This window comes from Leucoraja erinacea, chromosome 6, assembly GCF_028641065.1.
Source record: "Leucoraja erinacea ecotype New England chromosome 6, Leri_hhj_1, whole genome shotgun sequence".
Taxonomy (NCBI): Eukaryota; Metazoa; Chordata; class Chondrichthyes; order Rajiformes; family Rajidae; genus Leucoraja; species Leucoraja erinaceus.
In genome coordinates this window covers 59994647-60006907 of record NC_073382.1, presented here as the reverse complement: position 1 = coordinate 60006907, position 12261 = coordinate 59994647, and the positions used below count along the sequence as shown (strand labels likewise).

Genomic DNA, 12261 nt, shown 5'->3' with positions numbered 1-12261 from the left:
CATAAGAGCAGGCGTTTGGGGGGGGGGGGGGATTTGGGGGCCGCTGGAGATCTGCAGCATCTTTTGTATTTCAGACTCGCAAATTGTTCGGGTTATGAATAGTTATCAGAAACAGAACTCTGCTGCAACATGGGGAGGAGCAGTGTGTGTATGTGTCTATATGTCCTCCCCTGTGTCAAAACCCTCATTATTATGGACCACTTTATAACGGATTTCGATAGTAGTGGACAGACCTGCTGACCTCTGCCCCCAAGCTGGGCTGCCGACGCCACCCCCGTCCCGCTCCGTCTCCCCGACCGTTTCCAGGCCGGACTTACTGCTGACCCACATCGCTTCCTCGGCCACTTCCAGGCCACACCTACTGCCACTGCCGACCCTTACCTGCACTCCGGCCGCAAGCGGGCCGCGACCAATGACCCCACCGATCCTCTGCCTCAACTCACCTAGATTCCAGCTCCAGTTCCAGACCGAGAGTCTGAAGAAGGGTCTCGACCTAAAAGGACACCTACCCTTGATTTCTAGAGATGCGGCCTGACCTGTTGAGTTACTCCAGAACTTTGTGTCCATTTGTGCATTAACCAGCAGCTGAAGTTATTTGTTTCTGCTACTTATACAATGATAACCCTCTACTTGGTTATAGTGAGCATTCAGCAATAACGGACACCACTCGCCCGGGGATCCACTGGGTTTTCCCCTAGTCACAGCACAGTTCCATTCCGGAGAACTGTTCAAAACCCAAACAGTTTGTATGAATTGGAAATACATAGCAATACATATATCTAAAGGATGAGCACTGCAGTTCGAAATCACTAAGTTATTTGTAAACTACCTGAAGATATCCCCAACTTGTGCAAGTAGTTGCTCAAGTTTTTAAAATCATTTAAGAGATTGAGTCGTATGTTTGTTAGAAATTGTATCTTCTCTAAAAAGAAGCATAATGCCAGCAGTAAACTAGGGCGGAAGTGATGGTTTTACACGATGTTGGGCTGGATCTTCCAGAGGCCAGACCACTACCCAGAGGTTGTAGCCTATGGCTCCCCCATGCCCACGCTCACCTGGACTAAGCGTAGATCACTTTCGCTGGTCCTCAGCACCGGAAAGATGAGCACTAGCGTCCAGGTGACACGTCAACCTCACGGCATATGTAGAGGCATCCAGAGTGACCAGATCTCCTTTAACAGAAGGTAAAACTGTGGGTGATATATTGTTCTCATCTCAAAGCTTGTCAATACAATACAATATTTATTACATGTCATTTGAACCTCACTGAGGCTCAAACGAAACTCCGTTTCCACAGCCATACAAACAGACAATTTCCTACAAGACATACACACAATTCAATTTACAGAAACATCCATCACAGTGAATCTCCTCCTCACTGTGATGGAAGGCAAAGTCTTTTCTCTCCCCTGCACCATTTCTCTCCCGATGTCGAAGCCCCAGGCGGGCGATGGTAAGTCCCACAGCCATTTAAGGCTGTGCCGTGCGATGTACAGCCCCGCTCCAGGTCTAAATGTCACAAAGTTGGAGCCCCCGGCGGGCGCTGGAATGTGCCGCGGCCATTAAATCCGCACCTGGCGATGTACGGCCCCGCTCCAGGTCGTTCCAACCCAGAGGACGGGCTGGAGAAGTTGCGTTGCGGGAGCTCCGAAAAGCATTCTCCCACCCGGGCCCACGAGCTCCCGATATCCCGACAGTCCACAGGTCTGCAGCTGGAGATTCCGAGCTCCGGGGTCGGGCCACAGCAGCTCCCCACCACCGCTCCCCACGCTCCAAGACCGGCCAAGATGGTGAGTCTACAGCACTGCAGGCTCCGCGACTGGAGCCCCCAGGTCGTTCCGGCTGGAGGCCGCTCCACGGTGCTAGGCCTCAACGACAACGGAAACCCGACAGGAAAAAATGTCGGGTCTCCCGTGCAGGGAAGAGATTTTAAAAAGTTTCCTCCTCCCTCCACCCCCCCGCCCCCCACATATACACAGTTAAAAACAGTATTAAAAAACACGAACAACTACATTTAACTAGACAAAAAATTAAAAAAAGACAGACAGGCTGTAGGGGGCGCTGCAACAGGTGAGTCGCGCTGCCAACGCCAAAGGCACTAAGAAACGCTGAGAAAGAAAGAAAGCTACTATTAAGAAATGACTCCCAAGGCATACTACTGGAATAATATGGATGTATTGGACCCCACTGCAGCAGACTAAGTGAGGTGAGGTTTAGTTTAGAGACACAGTGCGGAAACAGGCCGCCGGGTCCGCACCGGCCAGCAATCCCCGCACATAAACACTTTCCTCCACACATTAGGGACAATTTTCACATTTACCAAGCCAATTTACCTTCATACCTGTACCTCTTTGGAGTGTGGGAGGAAACTGAAGATCTTGAAGAAAACCCAGGCAGGTCACAGGGAGAACGTACAAACTCCATACAGACAGCACCCGTAGTCAGGATCGAACCCGGGTCTCTGGCGCTGTAAGGCAGCAACTCTAACGCTAAACCACCGTGCCACCCCTGATTAGGTTTCAAAGTCTAGGCAGGTCTCCTACTTTAAGGTCCCAATGCCATTCTGGGACATGCGCAGAAGGGTTTTGTTGCAGACACCAAAATGAGCTTTGTGCAGTCAGTACTGCCACCACCATACCTAGCCCTCTCAAGGTATAGAGGACATGCACTGTGGACTCAGCACAAACATCAGAGGTGGACTGAGCGTGATCAGGTTTTCAACGACATCCTGACACACAGAAATGAGTGTTATATGATAGAATTTCAAGATTAGTATCTCAAATGGTCCACAGGATTCCATTTCCTATCAAATGGACAGATGCAACATAAACTTCAAGAGCTCTGATTAGCTGTGATACAACTTAATTCCTGGGCATGCATTGCTTCTGTTTTTCTGTGCTCCAACATGCTTCTGGCAGGGCAAATGATATGGTCACTCAGTCATGGGATGATTGACTGGCTGGAATGGCACATTGATTCTATTCAGATCTGTCACAAAATAGCAGCTATTATTGTCTCTGAAATCCATCCTTAATTGACCACATTACAATATCGCCTCATCAGCACATTGTACTCTGAAGTTTCTTAATAAAATTGAATTCAGGTTGCAGAGCAGGCTGTTGCTTTATAGTTTGGTCTAGATTAGAGAAACAGCATGGAAACAGGCCCCTCAGCCCACTGAGTTCACGCCCACTATCTATCACCCGTGGTGCTGTGTTACCATACAGCATGTTAGTGCAAGCAATTAAGGATGAATTTCCACACATATATATATGTTATTCTTGATCAAATTTGAGTTTGAGTGTCAAAGGATTAGGATTAACTCAAACCATAAATCCATGTAGTCATTCAGTATGATATTCCTTCCTCTAAACTCCCAAATGCCACGTTAAATTTCTCCCAGTTTTTCAGTGACTTCTCATTGTGCAATGTACTGATTGTGGATGATCAGCCGTGGAATGGCCAGTGAATGCCAGTGCTGGCTCCAAGACCAAGGGTATTACTCCTGCACCTATTTTCTATTTATATATCCTCCCACAATGTTTCAAAAACTATTAAAGAGCAGGGTGGTCATTTGATGAAGCCGACGAAAGGGTAATACCAAGCCGAGGCATTACGTTAAGAACTAAAGAGAAAGGAAAGTTTGGGAGAGGAAAGAACTAAAATTTCAGATTCTGAAAAAAAATGAGTGAATGAAAGTAACCTTATTATGTTCATTGCTCTCAACACAGCTTGCCTTCAGACAAGTATCCAGAGGCCGTCACACTCCATTCATAATGCTGAATGGAGTGAAACAGTGAAGCCAAGTTCTTCCCCACAGTCATTGATATTAAAGTTGATGTGGTGAATGAGCCAGAGACTTCAGTGTACAGTCAGCCAGCAAGTCTTCCTCTTAAAGGCAGAATAGAAATGAGGATTCACAGGAGAACTTTTTACTGTACCTCGGAGCACGTGACTATAAGCTAAACTCAATAAACTAAACTCAGTGCCAATTGACATTTTGACGAGCTGCATGAAAAAACAGTGGGCATTTCATCTGATAAAACAACGTTCAGCAGACCTCTACTTCAAAGGTTTGGTTCAATGGAACTCGGGAGCAATGATAATATCATTTCAAAATACTTCTGAACGATTCAGATGCAAAGGCCCAAAGCATCTGCAGGACAGTGTATAACACAGAGGAACAGTACTGGAGAGTACAGCTCTGTTGATATATTACACTAGGCTACAATACTGGAGCATAGGGCTCTGTCTCTATGTGACATTGGGGTATAGCACTGTCACTGTGTACGTGTAAGGGTTCTGTCCTTGAGAACAGTCGGTAAACTGATTTATTGTTCACTCAGAAACTAACAATTCCTCACTAAGAGAAAATGAAAGGGTAATAGAAGTTACAACAGAAGTTCACCCATTTGTAGCCAGTTGCAGGAGATGGGGCCATGAAAAAGCCGGAGCAACAGCAGAGGCAACAGAAATTCTTTCTATTCCAATATTTAATTTTAAGCAAGCCACAGTTTAAACTCTTGGACATTACCTGCACAAATTATTCCGCAGTATTTTAAATTTGAAAGACTCTCCAACAAACCTCCATGATCAAGTACATTTAACACGCGTGTTTTCAGCGTGACATGAACCGTATAGAGTTCTGTGGGAGAATTTGCGTAAAGCTGGATTTCCTTGTCAGATCTCCAGTTACCCAGGCAAGCCCTGTATCAGTAAGATATCTTTGATATCTATAAACATGCTTAAAGAACATTCTATACATTCTAACAGCCTATAAACATGCTTAAAGAACATTCTAAGAGATCCATAGGAGTGGAAGTAGGCCCTTCAGCCCATTGAGTCTACTCTGCCATTCAATTATGGCTGATCTATCTTTTGCTCTCAACCCCATTCTCTTGCCTTCTCCCCGTTACCCATGACACCCTTACCAATCAAGAATCTCTGCCTTAAAATACCCAGCAGATTGACACAGAAAAACACAGGCTGCAGGATACATTGTAGTGGACCCTAACAGAGATTTAAATGCAAACTGCATAGCAAGTACTTTGAAGCACAAATACATTCTATTGATTTTATAAACATCTTCAGTGACGTGTACGGCAGGTCAGAGTGCATTTAAGCACAATTTAAATTACCAGCGCAAATTCTGAGTGCGTAGAAGTCTCAGTACTCTCAGGGCACAAATCTTAAGAAGACTGCGGGGATAATCGTGAAGGGATATAGTAGAAACAGAACTATGAGGGGATTTGTGGAAGTAGGGAGATGGGTGGAGAGACTGTGGAGGGCTTCCAGAATTGCTGAGAGAGTTTCAGGCAAAAATGGATACATGTAATAATATCAGAGAAGTGCAGGAAGTATTTGAGAATCCATCAATCACGAGGCAAAGCCAAGGAGGGATTTGGAGGGAATATTTTGATTTAGCATTCAATGTATGCAATATTGCAAACATTTAATTGTAATTTGATGAGAAGTATCACAGAAATGTAGTCTTAAACAGTTCTTCTTCTTTTCGTGTCCATCTTGTTATAAATGTTGACCGCGTCCATCCTGAAAAGGACGGACGCAAGCTTCCGGCGACAATCAATGGAAGCCATCACTAGTCACAATAGATGATGGTGGTAGCAGAATTAGCTCGGGATACTTCCAGTTTCCGGCCCCATGACGTGGATGCTTCTGCTAAGGGGCCATTAAACGGTTGATTGAGTAATACTTTTGGAAATCTAGTTTGTGTATACATGAAATCAAACTGAAGTTAAGGTTTATTACATGCATCAAGATGCCATTAAACTGGAAATTAGCAATGGCCAATGAACGCTTTGTGGGTAGGTCCCCACTGCAAGGTTCTAGCCTTGTCTGGATCCTATTCATTAACTACAGAACCTTCAACACCATAATACTGAATAAGCTCATCTCTAAACTTCTGAACCTTGGCCTTGGAACTTCCATCTGCAACTGGTTTTGGGATTTACTGGCCAGCTGACCTCAGTCGGTCATGCAATTTCCACCACCCTGACCCTCAACACAGATGACCCTCGGGGTTATACGCTCAGTCGCATGCTCTTCTCCCTGTATCCCAAGAACTGTGTGGACAAGTACAATGGCAACTCAAGCTTTAAGCTTTAAGCTTACGGAAGAAGCTCCCGAAGGGCGGCGAGCCGGGGCCATTCCCCGGCAGCAGGCCTGGTTTGCCCACTGCAAGTCGGGAACCTGCCTGGAGTGGGAGCCTCGTCCGAAGCTTGTCTCATGCTCGCCCCCGAAGGCCGGAAAATGGAGAGTCAGCTACGGCGTCAGACGCTGAACAATGGACCGGTAAGAAGAACTGCCGATCTTACCTTCCACGCCCTCAAAGTCGGCTGCGGAGGCACCCCCCCCACCCCCCCACCCCCCTCCCGGGTACGAAGGCTGAAAGTGGTCAGGAGAGGAGATGGACGATGGTTCACACTGATGGAGGTGATGGCTACAATGGGCCTTTACGGCCGGCTACAGCTGGCACTTTGAAGATGGTGCCAAAACTTGACGACTCTTGCATATGGACTCTATCTGTGCTGTATCTATGCATTCTGTACTTAATCAGGGATTGTACTTAAGTATGGCAATAATCTTACCAAACTGCATGCAATAAAGGAATTTCATTGTACCTTGGTCTAGAACCATTGAATCACTAATGCCACAGTTGACTGTCAGATCTAAAACGATGATGAAATGAAGGAGATCAAGAACCTTGTGCCCGGGTGTGGGAGAAAAACAGAGCCTTTCAGTAAAGTGACAGAATTTTTTATGGATCTAAGGAAAAAAAATCGGCATATTTAATTTCTTAAGCATCTGAGAAGATTCTGCATGTCCACGAGAATTCTCTTGAACTTCTACAGATGCGCTGTACAAGGTATTCTGGCAGGATGCATCTTGGCCTGGAATTACAACTGCTTGTCCCTTGACCAGATCAAACTGCAGAGAGTGGCGAACACAGCCCCGAGTGAATAAGGATGCCTGCACCCTTGGCCATTCCCCTCTCTCTCTCTTCTACCTTCTGGGAGAAGATACAGGAGCTTGAAAGCCCAGACATCTAAACTTAAGAACAACCTCTTCCCCACAGCTACCTGTCTCCTGAAACAATCACATATTTTATATCCGTTTCCCAGAATTGCTGTCACATACTGACTAGTGAAAGGTCTGGACCTTTCTAGTGGAGAGGATGTTTCCACTAGTGGGAGAGTCTAGGACTACAGGTTTTAGCCCCAGAATAAAAGGACATACCTTGAGATAGGAGATGAGAAGGAACTTCTTTAGTCAGAGGGTGGTGAAGTTGTGGAATTCATGGCCACAGATGTGAAGGCCAAGTCAGTGGATATTTTTAAGATAGAGATTGACAGATTCTTGATTAGTAAGGGTGTCAGGGGTTATGGGGCAAAGGCAGGAGAATGGGGTTGAAAGGGAGAGATAGATCAGCCATGATTGAATGGCAGAGTAGACTTGAAGGGCCGAATGGCCAGATTCTGCTCCAAGTGATGAACCTATACTCGTAACTCTATTCGGTCATTGTGATATTGTACTTCAATATACTTTTGCACTATTTGGATTTGCACTACAATCATTGTATTTTATTATGCTGAATTCATTACTACTGCATATATATACTGTCTAATCTGTGACCTTCATGTGAACAATGAATTTCATTGCACCCTGGTTGATATGACAATGAACCAAACCTTTTTATCTTCAGTTTCACCTCGGGTAGATTAGGAATTGTGGGGCATGGAGTGGTGAGTGTGGAGGAGAGAAGTCGGGAGTGGAGTGACAATAAATGTCAGAGGACAGAGATGTCAGCAAGTCACATCAGGCCATGAGGAGGGGGACGGCATCAGTGGAGGGGGTTGAAATGACATTTAACTGGAGCGGGAGGCGCTGTCCATGTTTGCCAGGCGTGAGGAAGGTTTCCAGCAGGGAGAGAATGGAGTAAGTAGCAAAGTTAAAGAGGTCCTACTCTGCAGGAGAATTAATGTGCCAGAGCTCATGACTACAGCTCAGCATACCCAGGTCCCACAAAGATGTGCCATTAGCAGGCCTGCACAGATGAACAGTAACTGAGTAGTACCCCAAGCATTCATTGCACACAAGTCCTGTTGGCTGTGCCCCATGGTGTCATACATACAGTGTAGTCTAACTGACAGTGTTGCACAAATATGTTTAGTTTAGTTTATTATTGTCACGTGTACCGAGATACAGTGAAAAACTTTTGTTTACATGCTATCCAGTCAATGTAAAGACTATATATACATGAATACAATCAAGCTGTCCATCGTGCACAGATAGAGGGTGCAAAATTAGTGCAGACATAATGTTCAATAAAGTCCAATTAAAGACAGTTCAATGGTCTTCAATGAAGTAGACAGGAGGTCAGGACCACAATCTAGCTGATGAGAGGACCATACAGTTGCCTGATAACAGCTATGAAGAAACTGGTCCTGAATCTGGAGGTAGGGCAGGAGTTAAGGGCAGCAGTCCTCATTTCATTTCTGTATCAAATAAAATCTTGGCGCTAATTGGTAGTTTCTGGCCTTATGCCTTTGGATGGTAAAGGTTTAATGCACAGAAAGATGCACTGAGATGGCTGGCAGACTATGGCCAGTTTGATTCATGTCCAAAGGGGAGTAATGTTTCACACATGCTTGGTGAGCAAGGATTGGTGTGAGCATGTGTTGCAATCTCCCTGGCTTCATTAGAGAATGCCGCAAGGAGTTTCAGGATTTGTTCAAAGAACACACCTTACCTGCTTGATCTGCCACCATGATATGAGCTCTTAAGGTGACAGTATGTGATGCTCCAAATTGTTGGATTAATTCAATGTTTTAGTTCTACAGTTACGGCAAGGAAACAGGCCCTTCAGCCCGCCAAGGCCACGCCGACCAGCGATCCACACGCCCTAACATTATCCAACACACACCAGGGACTATTTACAATTTACCAAGCCAATTAGATAAACAAACCTGTGCATCTTTGGAGTGTGGGAGGAAACTGGAGCACCCAGAGAAAACCCACGCAGGTCACGGGGAGAACCTACAAACTCCATACAGACTGCACTTATAGTCAGAATCGAACCCAGGTCTCTGGCGCTGTAAGGCAGCGACTCTACCGCTGCACCACAGTGCCACATTATTTAAAAAGTGTACACTGGAGTGAGCACTCAATGCTTAAGGAAACCTACCCAAAAATGAACATGGATCAGCTTCCCATGCACAGAGAATGGGGATGGTTTCACCTGCAAAACGCAGACAAATCTGGGCCATGTGTGTACCATAGAAGAATCCATCCTTTTATTCCATAACAGCCACCTGCTGAAATAGGAGATGTTCTTTCAAGTAACACTTAAGTTCTTATGATATTTCAAGGCTTGCTTTCCTGGTCAAAACCTGGTTCACTGTTCATGTTCACTCAGTACAATGTTGTAGTCATGATTTCAAACAAGACGAATGCTGACACAAAGAACTGCAGAATCTGGAATCCTAAGCAAAACACAAAATTTTGGAATAACTCAGCGGGTCAGGCAGCATCTGTGGAGGGAACGGATAAGTGATGTTTCAGTCCAAAGAAGGTCCAACCCAAACCATCGTCTGTCCATTTTCCTCCACAGATGCAGCCTGATCTGCTGAGTTGCTCTAGCACTTTGTGGTTTGCTCAAAAGTTAAATGCTCATTGACATGAGACATGAGTTAAATGCTAATTGACACGAGAGTTGCCAAGCAACCCTGCAGTCTCTGTGTGTTGTCATGCCAAGCACACAATTCAATAGTCCACCGCACACACTCACATGTGTGGATTGCATTAGTGCACAAATACGCACCTCAACTCAATCCTTCAGTGCATAAAATATACTTTACATGAATGACTTTTAATACAAAATCTTCTCGTCAACTTTTTAAATAATTAATTTTCGTCGCATTAGATCCCATCCTGCTGTATAACTTATATTAGATGTGTAAGAAGGAACTGCAGATACTAGTTTAAACTGAAGATAGACACAAAAAGCTGGAGTAACTCAGCGGGACAGACAGCATCTCTGGGGAGAAGGAATGGGTGACATTTCGGGTCAAGACCCTTCAGTATAATTTATATTGTACAATTCCAAGTTGTGGAATAGTTCAACAAATTTGAAACCATTCAAAGTTTGAATTATCATGAGCAAACTTTGGCAGTTCAGTTTGAAGTAAAAATTGACTTTTGATGCATCATTTGAATCAAAGTCTTTTTCTTGACAACCATTTATTTGAACAACTATCAATGGAGTCTTCTTTATATCAACCCAAAAACCAGGCCATGAATATAACATATGTCAAAAGTCACTGCAAGCTTCAATAGAAGGCAGAAGTGTATTAAAAGGGAAACTTACCTGATATTATTTTCAGTTATTAATAAAATACCAATAACAAAAGTTAGCTATTTTGCAAATCATAACTGACAGCACAAAATTGCAGAGAAACAGGCTGTTGAATATTAATCAAAAATGTAATTACAGACATGCCTTTATTCTGAGTCACACATTAGGATAAAATAGTTTTTTTTTTTTGCTAATGCTCTTGACCTGAACGGCAGATAGTTAGCCTTTGAGAATTCTATATTAAAAAGGCATTCGTAGCAGTTAAATGTCATGCTAAGTGCAAGGTAATATGAATCAAAATAAATAATCTAAAGATAGCAAACCATAGGATTATTCATGTCTGAGTCTGGCTTAATTTTAGTGAAACAAAATTTAATTAAATTCATTTGTAAGCAACATCAGTAGAATGTCACTATTAACTGGATCAGCTCTTTGTGACAATTTGGCTCGGCTTTTAGAAAATCTAAATTGCAAGTTTAAATAAAATATAACGGTCTTTTAAATGATTGTAATAGTAAATCAGATTGCAAAAAAATCTTATATTACACATAGCTGGGTAATAAACACTGCATTTGTTTTTTTGTCTGCATATTTATGAGTTTGCTTTCTCCTCCTTTCTCAAATTCTCTAAATTTGGATTATTTTTGTGCAGTTTCTTCCTTCGGGTTTTGTGGCAGCAATTTTCCCTTCAGTTAACAAGGAAGTACAATTCTCTTAATGTTTTCACAGGAAAAACAGACAATTTAATCCCAGATGACAGCTACATTGATTCAGGAGAAATTGATATTGGGCGAAGAATTACTCAAAAGATACCACCCGGCCTATTCTGGCGCACGCAAGTGTTCATAGATCATCCAATGTATTTGAAATTCAATGTGTCATTGGGAAAGGATGCTCTGATTGGAATTTATGGTCGTCGTGGTCTCCCTCCATCCCACACACAGGTAAATATGGATGGATGGATGGATGGATGGATGAGGGGGGACCTCATTGAAACTTACCAAATAGTGAAATAAAGTGAATGTGGAGAGGATGTTCCCACTAGTGCGAGAGTCCAGGACCAGAAGCCACAGCCTTTCGAAAGGAGATGAGGAGGAATTTCTTTGGTCAAAGGGTGGTGAATCTATGGAATTCATTGCCACAGATGGATGTGGAGGCCAAGTCGATGGGTATTTTTAAAGGAGAAAGTTACAGATTCTTGATTAATAAGAGTGTCAGGGGAGAAGATAGGAGAGTGGGGTTGAGAGGGAAAGATAGATCAGCCATGATTGAATGGTGGAGTAGACTTCATGGGTCGAATGGCCTAATTCCACCTCTATAACTTATGAAATAACATGCACATGAATGGACTTCCTTCAATAGAAGGACTGCAGCCACTCAAGAATGTGGTGTAAGAGCCCACAGAGTAGGCATTAAATGCTGGTCATACGATTGGAGCCAAATAAATTGAAAAAGATAACATACCATTTATTACCAAATATGGGCCCACTGCACATAATTTAGTTTAGAAATGCAGCGTGGAAACAGGCCCTTCGGCCCACTGGGTCCATGTCGGCCATCGATCACCCGTTCACACTAGTTCTACATTATTCCCACTTTCGTCACGACTCCCTATACACTAGGGGCAATTTACAGAGGCCAAATAACCCATAAATAACCTGCACATCTTTGGGATTTCGAGGAAACCGGAGCACCCAGAATAAACCCATGCGATCACAGGGCAAACTCCACCACCCAAGATTAGGATGCAACCCAGGTCTCTGGCACTATGAGAGAGCAGCTCTACCAGCTGCACCACTGTGCCGCCCAATATTTGATGCCTGCAGTCATGACGAAAGCTACTACTTTAGATGCCAGGAATGTAACCTGCAGAAAGCAGACCACAA

General features: G+C 44.0%; 1 protein-coding gene across 5 annotated transcripts in view; it reads left to right on the top strand.

The window, feature by feature from the left end:
• tenm4 (teneurin transmembrane protein 4) overlaps positions 1–12261 on the top strand; it is a 531769-nt gene that overhangs the window by 356512 nt on the left and 162996 nt on the right. For all 5 annotated transcript variants that reach the window (XM_055637190.1, XM_055637189.1, XM_055637191.1 and 2 more), the window contains one exon: positions 11105–11319. In XM_055637190.1, the coding sequence (XP_055493165.1) occupies positions 11105–11319 (215 nt within the window). The remainder of the gene's footprint in view (positions 1–11104; positions 11320–12261) is intronic.